The sequence below is a fragment of the Dicentrarchus labrax genome, unplaced genomic scaffold (assembly GCF_905237075.1).
Source record: "Dicentrarchus labrax unplaced genomic scaffold, dlabrax2021, whole genome shotgun sequence".
Classification (NCBI taxonomy): Eukaryota; Metazoa; Chordata; class Actinopteri; family Moronidae; genus Dicentrarchus; species Dicentrarchus labrax.
The window spans coordinates 12,939,958-12,964,168 of NW_026136701.1; the positions used below are offsets into that span (position 1 = coordinate 12,939,958).

At 42.0% G+C, this 24,211-nt stretch overlaps 1 protein-coding gene across 3 annotated transcripts in view; it reads right to left on the minus strand.

Moving 5' to 3' along the window:
* Positions 1-24,211, minus strand: part of LOC127365242 (ephrin type-B receptor 1-B) — a 148,630-nt gene that overhangs the window by 90,114 nt on the left and 34,305 nt on the right. For all 3 annotated transcript variants that reach the window (XM_051403155.1, XM_051403146.1, XM_051403138.1), the window contains exon 2: positions 12,756-12,820. In XM_051403155.1, the coding sequence (XP_051259115.1) occupies positions 12,756-12,820 (65 nt within the window). The remainder of the gene's footprint in view (positions 1-12,755; positions 12,821-24,211) is intronic.

Here is a 24,211-nt window from a genome sequence, read left to right on the forward strand (position 1 = left end):
ATTTCCTCTTCAAGGATTTGTGTATAAAATAACACTGTTAGTCCTGCACTGTGTATATTTAGTCCATGCATTATAGATCTAAGCGCAGATGTATGTTCCAGGCATGTATCATTCATATCAGCTCAAGGTGAACAAGGTGGAGACTGTAGTGTGATTATCTTTATATACCTAAGTGCATCCACTCTTTTGTAATACCCCACCCTGCTGTAGATCTCCCATAAGTTCATGTGATAAGAGATGATGGTCTCTTGTAGCAGTCAGGTAAGAAAGCAGGAAGAGCAGTAAAGAATGTGGATCTTGATGAAATTGAAGTTCGCATAAACAAAAAAGATACAGTGGGTAGAAGCTTTAGTGTGCAGTGACTTGGAGGACCAACATTACTTTGTAGAGTATTTTTATATGTCCCTATAAACTGAGCTCTCTCTCAGTTAGTTTTAATGTACACATTTCTGCATCACTATATCTATAGTTTATCATAACCAATCTCACTGAACACAAACTTTCTTGCTGATGAAACACCAGACAAATATTGAGAGCCTCTTTGCACAACACTAATTTTTACGCCAAGCAAATGTACCCATTGGCTCCACTCTAATAGCTTTGCTTTTGCCAGTAATATAGGAGACACTCTTCCCCTGCCCCTGATTGTCAAGTGTGCCCATTGTGTGTGTCATTATGGCTGCTCTGTTTTATGGGCAGCAGCGAGGAGATGGAGGAGCTATGGATTCACAGAGCGCTTAATGTTTGTGTTAATGACCAGTCACAGCTAGCTGAGCTGGAGAAGAGAGGGCGGAGGAAAGAAAGAGACTGAGTGATGGATAAAAGAAAAATACAGGAGTGGAGACGAATCAAGAAGAAGGGGGGGTGGGGGTGGTAATAAATTCAGGCTGATGTTCCCCTTCCCACAGCCTCAGCCCGCTGCCATCAAGCCATCGATACTCTGCCCTCATAAAGGCCATTCATCACATTGATCTCCTGCCATTACCTTCAAAGGCTAAAATAACACAGAGCAGCTCAGATGGCCACAGTCTTGCTCTATAGAGGACTACAGCATCCAACAGTGAGCTGGGGACAAGCAGAGCCCCAACCACAGAGCTGAGAGTAACCTATCAGAACATGAATGTAACACCTGTGGACAATAATAGGAGAAATGGGCTGAACTAATGAGTCATTTAGAGCAGGCATGGTTGGAATAGGACAGGAGCTACTGTACACATGTTACAAGATTACAGTCAAGCTGGATACTGAAATAAAAAGAGCTACAGATAACAATAGCACAAAAGGTCGTATAGCACCTTTCTACCACAGGAACTTTTTTCCGGAACCTAGAAACCTTTTTTAGGAACTCATGAACTTTACTTGCTTTTCAAATTAAGGAACCTTTATCTAAATGTAATGTACAACAACCAATGTCATTCCTGGGATGAACTTCCTGTCCTCCAAAGTTCCTGCCCTGGGGGTTGTACTTTCTAATGGCCAAGGACATATCGTGGCAAATTTTTGCCAAGCTGACCAATGCTAATTGGTCAAACACAAGTCCACTGCAACTTGTTTACAGCAGTCATTCACACAGTCCTCACCAGGGGTTGCCAGTAGTACCAATATTATAAATATAAATGAGAATTTCGTTTTTTGTGTGTTTTCAGTCTCTCCAAATAGCTCTGCAGGTCTCCTTTCCAAAGAGTTACACAACAGTAGATAATAAAGAACAACAGTGACTCTGTGTTGTTGACACTCCGGAAAAGCTGTTGCTTTCCATTATGGTTAATTTACCTAATCTTCTGGGTTCTTCCGATGCTGTGGAAACAAACAAGAGTGCGCAAGAAGGACCTTTATTTCCTGATTTAGTTTCTGAGTTCCATTTTTCCAGTGACTATTTAGTGGAACAGGGCCAATGGTTGCCACAAAATGAAATTCGGAAGAAAGTATCAGCAACACGACTTCTGTCCTGATGTACTGCAACTCTACCCTCAATCATAAAAAAGCCCCAAACACTTGGCAGCAATAGGTCTGGTTGTGGCTCGGGCTTGACTACACACACATAAAGACGGGTCTTGACTACTTTTAGCTCATTATTCAACTTGAGTCAATTCACACAAGATGGAGACTTGAATAGCGAAGCATACTAGGCTGATCTTTAACCTCCAGCCCGCTGTCTGAGTCTCAGTGGAGTCACACTCACAAAATGCTTTTCAAATCCATCAGCACCAGTTAATACAGCTACATGCTCAGACATACTGAACACAGATGGATGATGAGCAGCTCAGATCATTTCCATGTTTAAAGCTCCACAGCCTAGAAAGGTCTACAAAATGCCACTGCAAATAGTAGATGAGTGTCTGGCAACTGTTTCTTGAACAGGCGTCAAAACTCCCATTATTCAGTCTGATGATGGGCTTTTACAGCAGGACCCAAGGCAAGAGGTTTTATTAAATAGTAGACAGCATTGGCCAAATGGAACTGCTCCAACACTACCGTGTTTCCCTTGACTTTGTCCCTGACTATGCTCTGCTGATGCAGTTTACAACTGGATTTTTTTGTGCCCTTTTCAGTTAAAGCACTCTACTTTGAGCATACCCTTCAAAGGAACACTGCCTGTAGGAGAGGCTTCATTTTTTTATGTTCCCAAAAGGATTCTGGGACTAGATTGCGTTTTATGTAGTGTTTCGCCAACAGTATGGCTAGGGTCTTGTGTTTACATCTGTGACCCCAAGAGGATTGGCTGGCACATTTGTGAGCACTTTCTACCCAAGAGTTGTCTGTTAATCTATCATCGCGCAACTAAAATATGTGGGCGGAGGCAAGCAGGAGATTGGTTTTCATACAACAGGCTTAGGATGGACATTTCAATAATGAGCCTATTTGTTATTCATGACAACACAACACTGTACTCAGGCAGGGAAAGTATACCTTCATAGAATCAATTTTTTTAATAATTAGGCATGAATAAATCAGAATTTAAAGAGCTGGCTTTTGATAAAAAGAGAGAAGAAAAGAAAAAGGAATGGCACACATGCAGGTGAAATTCACATTGACAGATTTGTAAAGGCCAAGGTCTCAGAAGGACAGTGGATTATAGCTGGACATGAAAAGCTGAGATAGGGATTGAACTCTTTATGCCCCTGCTGAAAGATGCTCTTCTCATTTTGCAAAGCTCACCGCCGAAGGTAATCACAAGCCAGATAGCTTTTTTTTTTTCTTCCAAAGGCTGTTTCGAATCCCTCTGACTTAATGAGGATATTTGCATTTCAACCTTTGGGTCTGTTCCTTGAAGTTGATAGAACGGACATGTCATATAAAGCAACAGTTGGTTTGCCTTTAACAATAACTGCAGCTACATTTACTCACATTCCCTTACAAGCTTTGAGACACATGCTCATAGTATCTTGTAAATTCACATATTCTGAAAGCTATGCCTCATCTCCCACCACACACACACACACACACACACACACACACACACACACACACACACACACACACACACAACTAGACTGCAGCCTCTAAGATATGCAGTGGCATGATTGCTATTATCATTTCTGATCAGCTGTGTTATTGAATGAGGGCTGCTGTCAGGCCAGTTGCATGGGAATGATTATTTTGCAGGGCATCTGTGGCCTAGTTCCGCCTGGCTGAATGTGATGGATGGGGAGGAAATGGTGATGTCTGAAACACTCCAAAGTCCTGCCAGATCCCAGCCACTCTATAATTACAGTCACACAGTTTGACTGAGCCCAAATAGAACACCGTCCGCATGAGACTCATTGAAGGGCTGCTCCCTGACCACGCCCATGACCCCGATCAATATGTGTATTGAACTGAGGCGTTAAGCAAGCAAGTTCACATTGATGTTGCTGAGTATAAAAAAAACAAGACTTTTTGTTTTGTTTTGTTGGCACTGGTGGCTTTCATACCAAACTTTATCTGAATGTGTGTTTACACCATGTGAGAAATGTGCTGCATTGACACATTATTCACAATTTGGTCTCATTACATGCTCCCAAATGTCTTTGATATGCCTTTTTTCTTAGATCCTGCAAGAGATACACATAATGTAGCATCACGCTACACCATTCAAGTGAACAATCCACTCAGGCGCCTCACTCTCCCACTCCTCCATACAACTTTTGTAATATCATTACTAACACGCACATTTCAATTACTAGCGCTGGTTGCTTTGAAGGCTGGGCTGTTTTTAGATTGAGATGCTAGTAAACACAACCTTTCTAGATAGTGTAGGAGACACTGTTGTAAATGCATGCCTGTTCATACTGAAGAAAGCAGGCTTCACCCAAGAAGTATGAAATTGAAATGTCAACTTCAGGCAATTCGGTCTCATCAGTCCTACAGAAGATTTTTTTAAAAATCAAATTATTGAGACATACATATTTCGCAGAGATTGGTGGGTGGTGGAACTTTTACAAGGTTGCCTAACATTGTGGGAGGGAAAACAGGTACAGGCGAATTATTGAATTATACAGCAGCTAATTTTTAAAATATAAAGAAATATGTACAGGATAACCTCAGCTCAAAACACTTATTCTTAACAACTGAAATTAAATTTTTGTGATGACGATTATTGATCTGTATTCCTGATCAAAATATTTATTCTACTGTACATTGCATATCTTATCAACAATGGCATTCCCAAATATAGCAGTGATGATAAGTTAATTATTAATTCTGACTGCTGAAATAAAAAGAAAGTTCAGGTCTGTGTGAAATAAGTATAAAACAAAAAAAATAATTTGACATTTTTTACTTGAATCAGATTTTTACACGATTACCATATTGGGAATGAATGAGTATGCTTAAAAATAAGTCAGTAAAAGGTTTGGAAAACCTCATTAAGTCAACAAGTTATTTAAAAGGACAGAAACAAGGTTAATGTAATTGTGTTGAAACAGAGAACTGTTTCCTGAAGGGTTTTATCTCACAGTGCACCTGGTAACACCCACTCAGGTACCTTTAGAGAAACCGTGCAGCTGACACAGCCTCAGCAAGGCTTTCAGTTACCAGTAGCAACATTACCCTGAGTCACCCTGTGTAAAAGGCTCAAGCCGTGTGTTGTGTTGAAATCTGACAGCCTCTGCACCCCCTTGGATCTATTGTGGAGGATGATAAGGAGGAAGACTAAATGATTCACCATCACTATATATTAAAGTTGGAGATGTGCCCTGACCCACCAGCAGGTATGCAAAGAGAAGAAAATGAAAAGGGAGAGAGAGAAATCTACAGAAAAAGCAGACCTAATGTAAAGAGCAAGAGCTTAAATAATTCAGAGTGGACGAGAGATATAAAAACGACGAACAGAAAGGGAATGTTATAACAAGGGTTAAAGGGAGTGAGAGAAATGTGAAAAAAGAAAGAGTGAAAGCTGTCACCCTGCAGGCTCCCTGGCCCCCTATGGCTCAAGGCGAGGCCATTTAGGGACAAACCACAAAGAGCGTGTCAGCAGGGGACAGGAGAATGGCAAGGTATCAAGGCTTTTGGGTGCAAAGGGGCCCCTGCCTGTCTACGTGTGTGTGTGTGTGTGTGTGTGTGTGTGTGTGTGTGTGTGTGTGTGTGTGTGTGTGTGTGTGTGTAAAAAATCCTGCAAAGCATGACACTTGACAGCCATCTCCAGACACAAGGTGGGGGAAGAGGGGGGAAGGTGAAGATAAAGCAAAAAAGGGAGTCTGAGCTCTGAGACAGACAAGCTGGAGTAAAGAAAAAAAACAGACACAGAAACAGTCACTGTGAGTAAAAAGATGGAGGAGAAGAATAGGAGGATTTACAGCTATTTCTGCCAGCTCTGTAGGACTGCTGATATAGCAGGTAGTGCAGGTACTGGGGGTACACACAATCACTCCCACACACATTAAGTCAGACTCAGCCTCCAGCCACTCCTTCGCACTCCTCCAAATTCATACCAAATTAAGGATAGACTCATTTCTCTTTTCTTTTTTGCCCTAGTTCTATCACTTTGTTCTTTTATTTATTCTTTGACGAAAAAAATGTCCTTGGTTCCTAATACATCCAAGAGAATTCTTACATGTGAAATATGGAGGGGAAATCCACAGGAAGGAAATCAATAATGGAGGTAGCCACATGTTATTTCATTTCAAGGAGGAAAATACAAAATGGAGAAAAGGTAAAAATGAAAAATAGTCCGAAAAAGCAGCTCAATTTCAAACCAGCCTGTTTTAGCTTGTAAATATATTCTATTTGTGTGGCACACATATTGTAAGGTTCTGCTCTGTCTGTAACTATGCACTGTAGATGCTGCCGTCTCGGCCGTGCCTCCCTTGTAAATGAGATTCAAAATGTAAATGAAATCTTACCTACAAAAAAACAAACATTTAGAGCTAAAATATGATATGGGAGTGGCTCTATTACATAGACACACAAACAAACGCCCAAAACACTGAGCAACACACACACACACACAGAGGCATGGATGCATTGTGATCTGAGTGATTCATTGTCTGGTCTTCATGCTGAGCAGAAATGTTTGTATCTGAGCTCAGAGCAAATTCAGCTGTCTGGTTACACACCTAAATCACACCAAATAACCATGGAGGCAAAATGAAACAGGTATCCCACTGGTAGGACAATCTTAGCTGTGTGTGTATGTATTTGCATGAATGTGCACATACATTCAATTTCTTTTAAACCGTGCCTCATTCCTGAATAGTCTATAAGGAATTATATGTGTATATGTGAATCTGTGCATGTGCTCATGTCTGGGTAAATTCTTATACATGTGTGCAGTTTCCATCTGTGTGTGTGTGTGTGTGTGTGTGTGTGTGTGTGTGTGTGTGTGTGTGTGTGTGTGCGCGCGTGTGTGTAGGTGTGTGTGTGTGTGTATATGCGTGTGCGTGCATGTAATGAAGGCACTTTTCTCACCTGGCCGCTGAAGCGCAGCCAGCATGACTCACTGTCGTTTTTCTCCTCTCATTCTATTTCAGCTCGGGCTCTGCAGGTTCAGAGTTCACCTCCATCCCTCTCTCTCGCTTTCTCACTCCTTCAAACTCATTCTCTGGATTTTTTTCCTGTCCACCTCTCTCTGACTCTTTTCATCTACATCTAATCAAGCCGCTTCTCCTTCATCTCTACCTTTTGCTCTTTTTCACTTTCCTTTCACTTTCCTTTTCCCTCCTGTGTTCCCTTATGTCCATTGAGCCACTGCCTGTCTCTCTGTCAGGGTATGAATAATTGAGGTGTATTGAGTCTGGTCAGCAGATGGCGAGATGGCTGTTATGGATCTATCTGTGCTCTTTAGGAATCGCTGAGTGTATGCTGACACCTGTCCAGTTAAGGCCCACAGGAGCTTTGCTGAAGCACAAGGCGCAGCGTGAAGCCAGGCCAGGCACGCCCAAAAACGTCTCTCCTCCAACAGCACCTGCACTTGCGCACGCTCCCATATGCAGGTGCAGATATGCAACCACACTCTCAGGCACTCGAAAATATGCCTGAGCACACGCACAAGCCCACATGTGGAAATACAAGGGAGTGTAAATACAAACAAACATGTCTCCATCCTCTCGTATGCACCTGCCACAACCAAAGACCAAAGGGATTTCTAGAAAATCTCCTCTTTATCTCTCTGCTTCCGTCTCACTCCCTTTCTCACTACCTTTTCCTGGCCGCTGTGTCCCCCCACCATTTATCCTCCACACCCTTCTCTCTGCTTACTTGGCCCGCTTTTTATCCCTCTCCTCCCCAAGCCCCTTACAATTACACCAACCTGCCCTGTTTTTCCACGCTTGACAGCACCCACAGCCTTCTGTCAGCGCAGCCACCGCCGCCCCTCTGACCCCATAACCCCCCCAACACCCCTCCCCCAAAGGCTCTCACCTTAAAGCCTGGACTCTGTCTGCGACCTCCCAGAGTCACATGAGTTAACCGAAGCTCTCTTCCACACGCACACCCACAGCTTTTTTTTTTTTTTTTTTTTTACCCCACTCACACAATTCATCTCTTACTCTCTCTCACTCCAGTTTCTCCAAATCCCTTCCTCCCCACCCCCCTTCCTGACCCCGCAACCCCTCTCAGCTCCTCCACCATCACTACCAGATTTCCCGTCCCAGCTCCTGTCACTCCACATTCCCCTCCGCCCCCTTTCAAATGAAAGCAATTTCTTCTGGTTGCCCTTTTATCTAAATTATTCAAGAATGATGCAGAAATAAATTAAGATAAAGAAACTCTGCTTTCTTTTCTCAAAGTTTAGAATTACTTGATGGGTGTGCCCACTACTTTTTTAGGGTTGTCGGGATATTTCTCTCTCTTTTGTTTTGACAGGGGACTCCATCATCAACATTGTTTTTGTTTTATTTCAGAGAAAGAATTTAAAACAGGGGTTTTAAGTTGTCATCACTGCCTTTAATGGGAAAGACGGGGGAAAAGCTAACAGAAATTAGGACAAAAGACATAAAGATTAATATATAGGAGCATATGGGTCCAACACTCACTCTTTCTGGTAAGACTGTGTTTTTTTATATGTTTTTATTTCCTTGTGGTATGGTGTTACAGGCTGGTTAACATTATGCACCAGCATCTCTAAGCATTTCTGCTGGTGCTTGTTCCCCACTATCCTGCTTTTTAAAAAAACACCTAGTGGCCACTGCGCCTTAGTCTCCTCCTGTTCTTTGTTTCCTCTATTTCACTTTCACTTTCTCATAAAAATGTTTGCAATACCAGACATCAACTTGTCACCTTCCTTATCTTCTTCTCTGCACAATGTCTGTGCTTACACTATGAACCCAGGCAACAAGATTACTGTGAGAAATCAAGCAGGAAATCAGATAACACATTTATATCCACAACAAAAGTGGGATAGTTCTAAAACTCCAACTTAAAATGTTGGTGAGTTGTCTGATTTCCTGTGCCCTACCATGTTTTGAATCAGGTAAATATTTGTTTAATAATATTTAAGTTAACATGTTATGTAGGGAATCAGCATTTGGAGTATTAACACAGCAGAAATGTAGTACGAGCACTCTTTTAGAAACTAAATTATACAATGGTTTAACTTTTTTGTTTCTTTAAGTTTCCCTTTGTATTGGTTAAAGGATGAGCCGCTTTAGTACATATCTTTCTTTTGAGTTTTTTAGCTTTAGTTCAAGTTTCAGTTTTAGTTTAATTGCATGCTAATTACGTCTTCCAGTAATACATATACAAAAAAAGAGGAAAAAAAAAAACATAACCACATGCTAAAGTACTTCTATATTCTTTCAACTAACAATGTTAAAATAAAACATTTCCAACATACAGTAATCCTGGGATTTCTTCAAGTAACTAGCCCATTTAAAGGACAATTTAAAGATTTAAAGACACCTCAATCTTTGTGTATCATTCATATTTACAAAATCAATATATTCATATAATATTGTAATATATAATATTTGTAGTGTATGAAACAACAACAAAATTAAACTCATCAGTTACACTGTACATTAAACAAATCAGCTTTTCTTCCCCCTGACTGATATAATGTCTAGTTTCAACAGTAGGTTGTGTTTACCAGATGTTAACCAGATCTCAGATGGGTACATAAGGATGTTTGCTTTTAAGATAAATGATATGCAACATGGGGCACCCTGGTAGCTCTCCAGGTAGACCTGGCGCCCCATGTACCAAGGCTGAGTCCTTGTTGCAGCGGCCATTGGTTAAAACCTTGCTGCATGTCATCCTCTCTCTCTCCCCCTTTCCTGTATATCTTAAACTGTCCTGTCAAATCAAGGCAAATCCCCCCACCAAAAAATACAATACAAAAATGATTATACACAACATAATTCTTACTGTTGAAAGCTGATAATAATCACACAAGAAAAAAATAGAGTTCTGACTCATGAGGATAAGGTGAGACAGAAACAGAGAGAAAAAAGACATTCGAGGGAAAGTCCACAGAGAGAAAAGAAGGAATATATCCAACTGAAATGAAACAATAGAAAAAAGCTGGAGCAAGAATGCACATTATGAAGGAATATTGTGATACAGTTTGCTGTAAACATCTGTTTTCCTTCTGAGCTCTCCCTCTCTCTGGCAGATGCTAACATACGAGTGTGCATTCGCATACTGCTGCTCCATTATACATTCACTTTGCCAGCCCTGATATGTCCTCATGTTTACACCACTGGAACTAATGACACCGCTTCTGCAATCCTTCAAAATTAACCCCTCAGGTCAGCCAAACACAAACACACACCCACACACACACACATATACACTTCTTATGAACTCCTAAAGGAGAAGTTACTAAAGGAAATTAATGAGATGTATCGAATAGCACAGGGACAAAGTATGTGTGTCTTTTCTCTTGTGTGCTAGTGAGGCAGTTATCCTGTTCACAAAGAGAAGCAAATTAATTGACCACTTAGCCACTGGCATACAAATAAACATTATTAAGATCAGTATATGTAGACATACAAGTATGTATGTATGTATGTATGTATGTATGTATGTATGTATGTATGTATGTATCTTGACACCACTGTTCACAGCCCCTGCAGGCTATAGTCATGGTTATCAGATATTTTAGAAGCTATGAGTATACTACTTAAGTTTAAGCTATGACTTGTAGTTCATGTACAATATGCTCATTATATGAGATATGTTACACTCAGATGAAATACATATGAAAAATGTATCTCTGATTATTCATCAAATACTGTGTTTCCAAATCAACTGCATGGCACTTCCTTATTAATATTGATCTTATATTGACCAGGTTTGACGGAATTATATATTTTGCTCTCACGCAACAGAAATCCTTTAAAAGCCAGCTGAATTCATGTGTACTCATGTGCATGTGTGAGAGAGTGTGCGTGAGAGTGGGTGTGTGTGTGAGTGTGCATTTCAGCACAAGCACGCTGCATCTCTCACACACTACCAGCAAGGTCAAGGCAGCTGCGGAGTGGGGTAAGTTTTTCCTGTGAGTGGTATGAGTGTATTCTCCCTACAGCTTGCAGGTCTCTCCCTACCTGAACTTTTACACCAGCAGTAGCTTAAAAAACTATTCTCAACACAGACAAGAGGCTCTGTGTGCCTGGAGGCTTGCTGAACAGGCTTCAATGGAAATAGCACTGTAGATGTCTCTACTCAGTAGGTCTTGCTGGATATTTCCTTTTCACAGAGAAAAAAAATATATGGTACAATGTGAGGCTGATCCATGAAAAAAAACAACACATTTATTCCATTGTATATTATGTAAGCGTGATGAAACATTGTTATGTGTTGACCCAGCTGATCTTTTAAAATGAAAAAAAACCCTGAAGCATTTAGTTTCACAGCATTCAGGGTGAACAGTATCAACTGGAAGATCAACATGCCTCACTCCTTAAGAAGAACTCAGAATCTGGTGTAAAGACTGAAGTCAGAAGATGAAGTGTGTAAGGGCAAAATAATTAAGCAGTTTGTTGAGTCACACTGACAATTGACAAACCACTAAGCAACTACTTAGCTGTGAGGTAACAAATACATCTTGGCAAAAGATTTATAAAACCATTGAAATCAAAATATAAAAATACACAGTTTAAGATTTGAAACGAAAGCCATTGTTGTTGTCTTAATTATATTGCCTCATCTGCAACATAATCAGTTGCTGATCATAATCAGTTTTTCCATGTAGCCATTGCATTAATGGATTCACTGATTCTAGAAAATATTTGGCATTTTAAAAGAGTGTCATGACACTCTTTTAAACACACATGACATAACTTTTTAATAAATAAGGTCTCAGCTATCAGATCCTATTAAAAAAAAACCTCTCTCTCTCTCTCTCTCTCTCACACACACACACACACACACACACACACACACACACACACACACACACACACACATATACTGGTATGTACATATAATGAACACACTAAGCTATTCCAGGTTCCAGGTTGTTTTAGTTAGCACTCCTTTGGGGAGACAAAAAGTGGGCTGCCACACTCTCCAGTTTTTAAACAGAGCCAAAGCTCTGTTCAAGAGCAATAAAGGCTCCCTGTACACGTGTGTAAAATGCCTCATAAAGAGCCAAAGACCCAGAAAATGTGGGAAACAGTCATTGTCTGTCCTGGATAGCTCCTGCAAGAATCATGCTATCAGTGTTGGTCCATCAGGCATTTAATTGAATTATTGAATCACAGCACAGAGAACAAGGCCTTAAAATTTTCTTTAGGTCCATTAGTGTAATAGGGCAGTCATACTTTTGATACTGTGATTCTTTAAGGGAAAAAATAAAAAAAACACTGTTCCCATTCTGATGACTTGGCACTTTCTTTCATTTCTGCTCCTTTCATGTTCGTGAAACTACCTGAAAGTTGAAAATAGTTCCCCTAAAATCAGAAAAAGCCCTGAGCGTTTCCATCCTCTTAGCTCCTCCTCCCCTGTTTCATCCTAATACCTCCCCTTCCCTGCATAAATGTATCATTACAGTATCATTATGTCTATGGTATCCCCCCAGCCTCCATTTACAGGGACTTAGGTACTGTGTTCTGGGGCTTACGTGGACCCATTATGTCATTAAGTCATTATGAGCTGGGACAGAGAGAAAATAATACCCATAATAGGAGCTACATTGGGCACTACTTAAGTCTATACTCCCATCCTGCCTGCCTTCCTGCCTATTTGTCTGTCTGGCTGATCTGTATGTGCACCGTGTTTCATGTTACACATCACCCTCTAAAGCTATCTTCCTCCTAACAGAAAGCGATTGAACACAAAACTTCTGAAACTGCTTTTTACTCGGCACGCATGTGTGTTGGCAATGAGCAACTCACCCCAGAATTAGGATATGCTGTCCAGCCCAGTTCAGCTGTGGCCACCCGAGTGTCCATCACGGTCTCTGCAGCAAAGAAAGAAAAAGAGGTAAAGAGAAAAAGACAGCGGTTAGCCTTAGAAGAAAGCCATTTTGAGTATCATTCCACAGTGTTGAACTGCATTCAAGCCCCAGTGATCACTTGACACTATCATTGATGAACAGAAAGGAGATGAATCCTTCAGTGGGTTTCATCCATCTCTGCTAGACTTCGGTTAAGACAAGAGTCATGGAAACAAAGCCTTGGCACTTTGCTGGAAGAAATGTCTGAGGGCCTCTGTCATGCTGTTAAATGCTGAGCTTTGTATTGTGTTCTCTCTGCGTGAGCATGAAACTACAGTTTGTGCATCCTGCCTTTGTTTGTATGCGTGTGTGTGCATGTATTTGCACGATAGGCAGTCATTTGTGTGCACACGAGAAATACTGTAGGGGTTTGCATGCAGCCGTTGTGTGAGTGCTGAACTTTGTCACATTGTTTACTTCAAAAAAAGCGGCTTCACAAATGCAGAGACAGCCCTCCAAAGCGAGGCCATTGCAGTTTGTTTACTCCTAGTGGGGACATTCTCTGAAAACTAGTATGGAAGAGTGCTTAAATGAGATGGGAAAGATGCTTGTGTTTCTATGTGATTTTCTGAACATTTGCAAAGAATCTCCAGCTGTACCTTAGATAACTATATTGTACACTGGTTGCACACAAAAATGAGACATAAAAAGTTATAAGCTCAGACGGGGAAATCTGGCACAGAGAGTAGTTTGGAGATATTTATTTATCTCACTTTGGACTTGTATTACACAAAGTGTCATATCTATGAAATATAAGAAGAGAAAGATTACCCTTTCTTGCTCTCACCCCTCTTACTAATCCTCAGTGACACACCATAGACAAAATAAGTCTGGCAGCCCCCCCAAGAAGTTTGTCATCCCTGTTTTGATTAATATCCGCCTTGTTGGCACACTGAAATCTAGAAAACCTGATATACCTCCAGGAAAGAGGAGAGAAGTATGGTGAACCACAGGTCTCTCTCTCTCTCTCTCTCTCTCTCTCTCTCTCTCTCTCTCTCTCTCTCTCTCTCTCTCTCTCTCTCTCTCTCTCTCTCTCTCTCTCTCTCTCTCTCTCTCTCTCTCTCTCTCTCTCTCACACACACACATACATACATAGATTTATATAGTGATGGACTGGATGACATGTTGGCCTTAGCAGTATAATGATAGATTCACAATTTCCCAGACAGTTTATTCTCTGGCCTAAACATTCCATCTTACTGAGAATGAACCAGGGTATATTTCACATTTTTTGATGTCCCCTGCCACAACATGCCCTCAGTTGTGTTTGTTGTGGCCAAACAGATAAAAACTGGGAGACAGAAGAGTGAATGGTATGTTTGGGTGATGCACTGTAGTAGATAAGCAGGGTGTGTGGGAATTTTCAGAGGAACTGTGGTTGCTGTATCTTGGACATCATCCACTAGCACAGCAAACTGTTGGCTAGCGACACCCACACATGTTGTTGATGAGGGAGAAATCTCACTCATTTGAATGCAAAGACTTACAGCAACCGACAGACGCTGCCCTTGTTCAAGAACAGGTTCCAGGTCCTCAGCACCATTCCTTTACTGGGAAGCACAGACCCGCAGCTGTTGCTTATTTGAAATCTCACTGAACTTGCAGTGATTTAGAAATCATTCCAAATGATGGAGCACTCGAGCCCGTCATCTGCAGTTCAAGTGGTCTTGGTAAAAAACAAGTACACTGAGGATGAGTGACAAGCCACTGGTAGGAAGGAAAGAGGCCTTTCATTCTCAATCTCTACTTACTGGGAGAAACTGTCCTCAGACATGAAACCAATTAGCCTAGGTAATTCAGCTGCACACACAAGCACTCGCACATATACACGTAAAGACACACACATGCTGCACACACACACTCACATTCACCAGCCAACTCAGAGAGCAATTTTCTGTGTACACCTACAGTGACAGCCTTGTTCACACCCGGCTTCCATCAGAGTATTTCAATTTCCCTAAGATCAGCCTTGCCTTGTCTAGTTTCCACAGCCAGCCAGCCAGCTCCAGCCTGCCTGCCTGTACGACTTGCTGTCAGCTGGGGAGATAGGAGCATGAAACAGCCCTCAGCGCCAGCCAGCGTTGTGGGGACTGCCAAACCTTTCTCAGGGGAAATCACAGAAGCTTTAGTCAAATCACACAGGCACTTGGTAGGGCATTTTCCATTCCCTTTTAAAAGGAAAGGAGGGGTGGAAGCAAGATGGTGAAGGTAGGAGACAAAAAGAGGTCAAAGGCCCAGGGGAGGGGTGGCTGAGACATGTCATGTGACCTAATGTCTACCATTAGCAGAATATCAGAGTAGGAGATGAGTAAATGGAGTATGCTAAGTGGTTATTAGCAATGGGGTGGGGTGCTCACTGCAGTCATGCCTATAGCTCACACACCTGTCCACTGGCACTGGGGATTTGGAAAATGTCCCTTGTGTATGTGTATTTGTGTGAGTTTTAAATGAGCTGTTATGTGGACCATTCATCCATTTAATCATAAGTGGATTTGAAGAGTTTCATTTTAAAATGAGCTACCCACGTTAATTAGAAAAGCCAGCTCTTTTAAAATTACAAGAGGCACATTTTGGTTTATTGCTGAAATTATAAGTCATCCTGTGACCTAGGCTTACAAAACAATTAGGTTTCAGAGGAACAAATCATCTATATTAAAAAAGCAAATAAAACAAAACTAAGTGGCTGCTGGTCTGTTTTATAAAACAACATCCTTCAGATAAAGATACAAATTAATATATAGACTTTCTGGGATCAAATATTTCTCAGTTTAATGGATATTTATCCAGACTTGTGTACACAGCAATATGCTTGACAAAAAATTGTGCTTTAAGAGCTGGGACACTGATTCATCTCTTCTATAGGTTCCTGCAGTTATTTTTTGGAGGGGGGGGGGGGTTTATTGCCTTTTATTGGTTGTGACAGCTGAAGAGTGACAGGAAATTGGGGAGAGAGAGGGGATGACATGCATGCAGCAAAGGGCCACAGGTCGGAGTCAAACCCATTGCCACTGCAGCAAGGACTCAGATTGGGTACATGGGGCGCCAGCTCTACCAGGTGAGTTATTCAGGCGCCCCAGAGTTCCAGTAGTTTAACGCTGGGTTACTCCTCAGCTTAGACCATAGTCTTTCTTTTCCTTGGCTTCCAATTTCTGATCTCTCTCTCTCCCAGTTTTTCCAAGTGATTTGGAAGACAAGGAATGGCAACAGCTAGCTATAGTCCTTCATATTTTGGAGGGTAGCCCAGAGTGTTTTCTCCTGCATTCATATTCTGCTATGTCAGCTCCACCTTCAAGCTCCAATAAATTAAACACCGCCAGGTTCACTAGCAGTTCAGTCTGTGAGAAAATTAACATAGAGAGCTTAATGTTGACTATGTCACCATGGCTCATCAATCTATTGGAAAACAATAGCTTGTAGGTGTCAGGGTAGCCAGCCTTAAATGGATTCAAAGAGCCGCAAGCCCGGGGGATGTATTGTGTCTACATCGCAGAATATTAGTGACTCTGAAACATACAACGGATGTGGGTTGGCTCATTGTGTAAGGCTCACTCAAGCTGATACACTGCCAGTGTGCTAGTCAAAACCCAGAAGTTGCAAGCTGAGCCAAAACCAAGGCTCAACCGACGGGCCTACAGCTTCCAATCTCAGAAAGCTCAGCTCCTTCTCATTAGCAGCAAGTGGTAGATCAATACCAAATGGTAGGCTGTTTTCACAGATAGAGAGAGAGGGATAGAGAGAGGGCAGGAGAGAAATGAAAGAGCGAGAGAGACTGCATTAAACATTGATGGGGCCTTGCGTTACAGATCGATAAGGCAGCCCTCTTCACACAATTACACGTCAGCAAGCAGTCGCATGATACATCACATGGACACGCACGATTACATATTGCTAGCACTTTGGCCATAGAACATCTATAGAAAAGCAGTTCAGAGAAAAAAGAACATCAGGAATGGATTGTCCAATCTCTCCATTCTCTTTGAGCCTTTATGTATGATTTTAATTCTATAGTTTGCAAGTCAGAATGGCAACGTGTCTGTGTAATTCCCCCTTTGTGGCCATGTCTGTATGATTGTATGGCTGCTGGTCGATAAAACATGTGCTGAAGCGCCTCTCTGAACCTTCCTGGCTCCTTAGTCAATACAGCAGACAATTCTCCGTGGATTTCCCTTCCCATCCCAAAACACATCTCTTCCATTCATCTACCCCCCCCCCCCCCCTCCCTTCAATATGTCCTCCTGTTCAAGGATGCTGGTACACTTTGTAATTCAATGAGACAATCATGTCCAGATGCTGGATGCTGGGCTGAGAGGGCCTTCTCTTTGTGATTGTAGCAACAAACCGAATAAGATCCGAGGGCCTTGAATGACATTATTTAAGAGGGTTTTATCTTTTCACAGAAACGGAATCAAGATGGGAGGACAAAGGGAAAGAGACAGAGAGAGAGAGACAGAGAGAGAGAGAGAGATTGAAGGGAAAAGACAGACAGAGGGAAAGGCAGAGATGAAAAACCGAGAGGAGAAATCAGCGGGATTGAAATGAGCACTTAACAATGATGAAGCCCCATGGTAGCCTGCTGAGCCTGGCATCTTAATACGGGGCTGAAAACAAAGTGACAAACAAACAAGAGCAAAAGCTGCAGCGTCTCCCAAACTAATCAGCCGTCCACTCAGGGGATTTATGAATAAAAAAAGGAAAATTTTTGACAGAGTGAAGTATTTTCTGAACAAATCGTGTGGAAGTTTGTCACACAGATAGACAGTATTCATTCGCTGCACCCTGGGAAATCACACACAAAAAAATTGTTTGTTGGACTGGAAGGTAGAAGCAGCTCAAGTCCGGCATGGTCGAGAGCATTGAGCTGATTTGAAAAACTATGACTGGGTTTATGGCACAGCCCTGCTTCAGGGTAAAAAGAATATGAAAGAGGTGATATCTTTGATTGAGCCATCGTGTTCAACAGAGAAGACAATCCTTGCGAACACAGATGTGAGACTTTTCTAATCTGCGCCACACTAAAGCTGTGTCACTCATACTGAAGGGTTTTCGCTTTAAATAGAAGATACAGAACAGTCAACTGAAATACATCAAAAGAAATATGTTACTTCCATGTCTCCCAGAAGACAGAAATGACAATGTGGCTGATTTGAAAATTGAACAGAAAATAATCTGCCATCCTCTGAGACATTGGCGCCGAGTGATGGGATACACAAGTCCCTCATCGCTGAGCCAAAGACAGAATTAAATGAACAGGCTCACAAATCACAGATCACACACACACACACACACACACACACACACACACACAAATGTATTAACAGTGTTCTGGGCTCGCAGTCACTCGCTCTGGCGGAGTGAAAATAAAATTTTCAGCATGAAAGAAGACCAGGTCAGTATCAGAGACGGGGAGAAAGCCAAGAGAGATGAGAGGAGATACAGAGGAGGAGAGTTACAGAAGCCAAAGTGAGATCAGCAGCAGATGTTAGGAAGAATGCCTCGCAAGATAGGAAAATTAATATACATGCAGTATCTGCAGAACCTGATGAAATTATCCAATCATCACAGCAAGGTGACATTCTCTTGGCCTTACACATCTGGGCTGCCACGTCGCATAAAACTTAAGATTCAACCTTGCGGCACTTGGTGAGCAGCTACACTCTCTTTCCCCACTATTACCGGTTTGTAATAGAGTTGCTGTGGAAAGGAAGCAGGAAACACAACAGCCCCCCCTGAGGCCGGGTTGGCAAACACGGAAAGGTGCGCAGTCAATGCACACCCAGAGGCTGGTGACACCAGACTCATGCATCTAATCATATCTTAGTGGTCAATCACTCATTATGCTACAGGCCTAACGCCGAACAGCACATTTATACATAACCCCCCACTTCACACATCCTCATCTCTCCTTCTCTCTCTCTCTCTCTCTCTCTCTTTCTTGCTCTCTCTCCCCTTCCCTCCCCTGGTCAGGGGAGAGAGGTTAGGCACATCATTTGCATTCATTAACATTACATTAGCAGACAGAGTGATCTTTAGAAACCAGGCTGCTGGAGAGTGTCATCTTTAATTCATCATAACCCCACCAATCCACCCACCCACCCCCTCTTGCTCCCTCTTTACCGCCACCTTTTTCTCCTCCCCCTTCCCTCTCCCACTCATCCATCCCTCCTCTCCCTCTCCCTCTGTCCCCTCTACCCTATCCTTTCTCCTCCTCTTCTTTGCACGTTTCTTCACTCTCCATTTACCACTGTCATTCATCTTCTTCACTTTTCCCTCTGTCTCTTTTTTGCCTTCTCGCTTCCATTCCTTCCCCTTATCTTTCTTTCTCTGTCTCCTGTTAATGACAGGCTACAGGGGGAGTCTGATTTCTCTTCCTGCATGAGCTCTATGGTAGATAGGAAGGACACAGAATATACCTAGAAAAAAACACGTCAGCCTTCTGTGTGCACCATATACACCTTAGAGTATAAGCTGAGGATCTCCAGGCTTTATACAAGGCTCTCCGATGTGACCCTTTGACCTGTTCTTATTATTAAAAAAATAGCTTCCAATCAAAAGACAATGGACTTTGATCTCAAGTGCTTCTTACCTGTTCTTCTAAAGCTCGCATGGAAAGCAATTTTCTAGATATAGTTACAGTTACAGCAAAAACAAAAAGGTATTTATAGTATCTGTAGTATCTGCACTAGTGTATGTGCATTCATTGTGTGTTTAAATACACATATACAAGCATCGACTGGATGCAAAGGTGAGGAAATAAATGCTCGTCTACAAACCATTACCAGAGACGGATAAGAAGAATCTAACACAAATTAGCCTATCTTTCAGGTCAATTAAACCAACCTTATTACTTATAGCATACGGTTCCAATGAATCTTCCTCTTCTTCTAGACAAAATAAGAAGACAGCTAAAAGTAAACACGGATAATAGCCGAACCAAATACTGGAGGGACTGAGTTTACGCTAAACACAGATCAATGTAAGCCGAGAAAATCTTGAAAATATTTCATAACATATGTATAAGTTTCAGGCCAAGCAGCGGGGATATTAACATTTCCATGAAAAGGTTAAATTATATGAACATAATCTGGTGAAACACAGTGTTCAGCATTCTGACAAAAGATATGCCGTTTCAATCGTCTCTTTTTCTCCCTGCTCCTGGCGCACACAGCAGAAATATGATCACCCTTCATGTGGATTTTTGGAGTGAGTCTGGCAGTGATGACACCGCTTAGGGAATTTAAGTTACTTTAATAAACCGTCATTTAATGGATTCTCATAGGGACCCATCAAACCTCAAGCATTTCTGTTGTTGTCCCCCACTCCCACACAGTGAAGATAATGCTTGCTTGTAAGGAAAATACACAACATGGCAAGTGTGCACGCATCAATAGACACAAGCATGCAAATTATTATACACACAATCACTGACATACATGCAATTTCTGGACAGATTTTTGCAAGCTGTTCGAGATCTTTACCTCAGGGCTAACTTTAAAATATAATAAGAGAAAATGTCTTGTAGATCTGTTTTGGATAGAATAATAAATAATAATAATAATAATAATAATAATAAATAATGTCTTTTTCAATGGCTATATATATAAATATTATATTACTATGCAAGATTAATGCTAACATACACACTCATCAGGCTGCCAAACAAATAGTGCAGAGAAACTCAATATTAAACCATTTTATACCTCACAGTAATTGGCCCAGGATCTGCTAAGGTTTGCTGTAACAGCAGACCAGCAGCAGTGACCAAGCAATAATCCAGATGGAAGCAGCGCTAGCCTCCCACAACCATCACAATACTCATTACAGCTGATATTACCTCAGCCAGCCTGTCTGCTTTTAAGAAACCTGGCAATTTGCTGCAGTAAAATGAGGTAATTACAACTCTTATCAGGCTCCTCACCTCACAAAACAGCATTTAGAGAGAGGGAGACTACTCCCCAATGGTTCACTGGCTGTAGAACAAGCTTTTGGCTGGCTTCCCAATCTCTCAGCCACACCCACACACTGTCATTTATTCTCTTTACAAGTCCTGGTCCTCCCACTCTCCTTTCCTTCCAATAAAAAATTTAAAAGCAGAAATTTGATCACTTTAATGACACAACTAAAAGAATTCCTCGATCAATGCCTTAAATTAAAAGTGTGGAGTGGCCGAAGTGAACCATGAGGGCCAGAGGAATATCACCTTACAGCACAACAACTGCAGTACCAAACTCTGTGTTTATGTTGGAGAGCTAGCACGGAGAAAATGGTAATGTAATTTAACCTTTTCCCATAAGGAGAAGGGATTTACAATGAAAGTCTATCCACTATAGCTCTGACATTTCTAAACTTCACATATGAAAGTTAGAAGTTAGCCCTGACTTGGCCCTAACATCTCTTCTCCTGGCACAAGTAGACTGACGGAGAAGAACCATGTCCAGGTCGCACTGGGATTGTGTGAGGCTGACATTTAGCCGTATAAGCTATAGCTAATAGGCTATCCGGGGTGAATTAAAGCATCTTTGCTTTTGAAGCAGACCAGGAAATAGTGCTGAATTAACAAAATGTTGTCACTCAATTAGCTCCTGCTGCAGTCCTTCACTCTAATTAAGACAGTAAGGGTTATCATTAGCACATTCCTGTGTGTGTGTGTGTGTGTGTGTGTGTGTGTGTGTGTGTGTGTGTGTGTGTGTGTGTGTGTGAGTACGTGCATGCTGTTGGGAGTGTGAGGGGGGAATAATCACTAAATTAAGTACAAAAATAAAGAGAAATTCAGGAATCGATAAAGTTAATGTCAAATATGTGCACAGTGTGTCCTGTGGCATCTCAGTTTGACTCGCCTGGTTGAATTTTATAGCAACTGGAGGTTAGGAGGGCAAAGAAATAGATAGACCTGACTGTCCTTTTCTGTCACTCACTTGAACTGAGATAACCATTCTGTAATATGCTGAACCAGAATGGAGGGCAGAGAGACACAAAGATGGAGAGATAAAGGAAAAGGGGGGGGGGGGGACAGACAGTACTGAGATAGAGAAGAAGGAAGGGTGCAGTTCATATGAAGAGAGATACTGTACAAGATATGGAAGGAGTAATCGGAGAGACACTGCAATGGAGAGGGCATCATGTGGCAGCGCCCTGTTATCTTATCCAGAAATGGATCTAACCTTAGCTGAACACAAGAGTCACATCACTTCTTAGAAACCACCTGACCTCATTTTTGTCATGCTGCCTGGATATACAAAGACATGCACTGCTCTTGTGTGGCACTTGCAATATTTATGAACAGTAAAACACAAGAACAAAACGGTCTGGCCTTAACACGAACATGAACATCACGCTAACGGCAGAAAAGGGTAATGCTTAAAAGGATAAAAGAAAGTCACACATTTACTCACTCACATGTGTATGCAAAGCAAGACACAATGTATGCATGCTCACAACACCCATTAAAGCCAGCAGAGGCCAGCTGCTCCTCCTATCACCGCCACTGGTACACCCTTAGAGTCTGGCTCAAAACTATGGGAGGCATTTATCAGAGCAAGTTGACAAACTTCCTCCAAAAAGAAAACACCAATGAAGAAAATGAATACAGCCTGCCCTTTAATCCCCAAGAGAAAGACTTAATACTTCTTAACCTCTGTCACTGCTGGTTTCTCCCCAAGAATAAGGCAATGTGCCACTGAAAAGTAATAAAGAAGACTGTGTTCAAGGGGGAGAGGCAAACACCAGCTAGCTATATCCAATCTCATTAAACGCTGTTGTTAACCATGTTTGGATGCACCACAAAATTGACTCGCGCCTCCTGAAAAACTCCCCAACTGGCAGTGACGGAAGCAGACAAGAGAGTCAGTGAGAGATAGAGCCCTGAATGTTTGATGCTGTGCTCTCCCTCCGTCTCATCTGTGGCAGTAAAAGAACGACCTTCAACCACCTTGAACCCACTGGAGCTGAATTTCAATAAAAGTCAAATTATCAGCCGCGCCCATGGGGCTTGGGAAAGGCACTAAGCCTGAATTGACTGTGCATATAAGACGATTTAACAGTCATATGGAGGTGTGAGTGAGTCAATCATATGAGGCACTTGTATTTCTCACTGAGACGGAGTCTCAGCGGTGAGCAGTGGTTACTGTACCCTGTCGGGAAAGGGTGCCACTGGGATGGATCACTGATTGTTTGTCGCAAGTGTGAGCATGTGTGTGTGTTCGCCAGCACTAGCATGTGTGCGAAAACACATTATGCCAACATGCGATTGGGAAAGTGTTATTCAATTTAGCCGTGTTCTCCCTTGACCAATGTAGTGAGATCCAGGTAATTGATGCCTCAGTTTGGTATTCCCCAGGCATGTGCTCTTCACTGTGGGGACAGTGCCGGCTAAGCCGGTGTGAATGAGAGGAAACACACAGTGTGATCTCACTCCCTTAACCGCAAGTGAGGTGTTCTTTGGGGATCTCGTTAGTGCAGCTCCACCACACACACACACACACACACACACACACACACACACACACACACACACACACACACACACACACACACACACACACACACACACACAGCTTCACTTACAACACACTTACATTAGCAGAGAATACATCCCAAGAGTCTGGCCAAACTATTGGCGATCACAGACATTCTCAGGTTGAGATCACCTCTCATTTTCCCCTTCATTCCTCACTATTTATCTCCATAAAAATGCCAGTGGCCCCTCCAGTGCCTCCAAGCAAACACAATGCTTTCCATTAAAAGCAACCACTAAATCTACCTTCTTGCAGCATATGCTCAGATGCCTGGGGAAGTCTATATATTTTGGGAGATGGGCTTTGTTTTTCCTCCAGGGCTTTGCTAGAGTCTGCATTCGGCAGTGGGGGAATAAAAGATAGAAAATAGTCCTGAGGCTAAAAGAAAAACTTTCAGCAGAGGATCTTGACCTTATAGCACGAGGCTGACAGAGGCGAGTGAGATTCTCCAATGAGAATCTATAACAGGAGAGAAGGAGGGAAGGAGAGATAATTTTTACCTCTGGGGAGTAAGAGTGAGACAGACCTTTTTGAGTGTATTTGTCTGGAAGTCTCTCATCCTGCAGTGGAAAACAGTACATGCCCTCTCTATGCTTTTCAGTACTTCTTTAGAGTTGGGCAATGGGACCATAAAAAGGGGAAAAGGCTGATTCTTTTAGTTTCCAGGAGGAATTTGTGTTTGATGTTCCTTCATTTGATGCTGCTGTTTTTATTCCCACCATCAACCTTCCCACTCCTTTGTTTCCTTTTTTAATCAGTTGTTTGTTCTCTTTATCTCTTTCGCTCACCCTGTCCTGGCTCTTCTTTCTCCAAGCCACTCTGAATGCAAACCCATAGCTCAGTG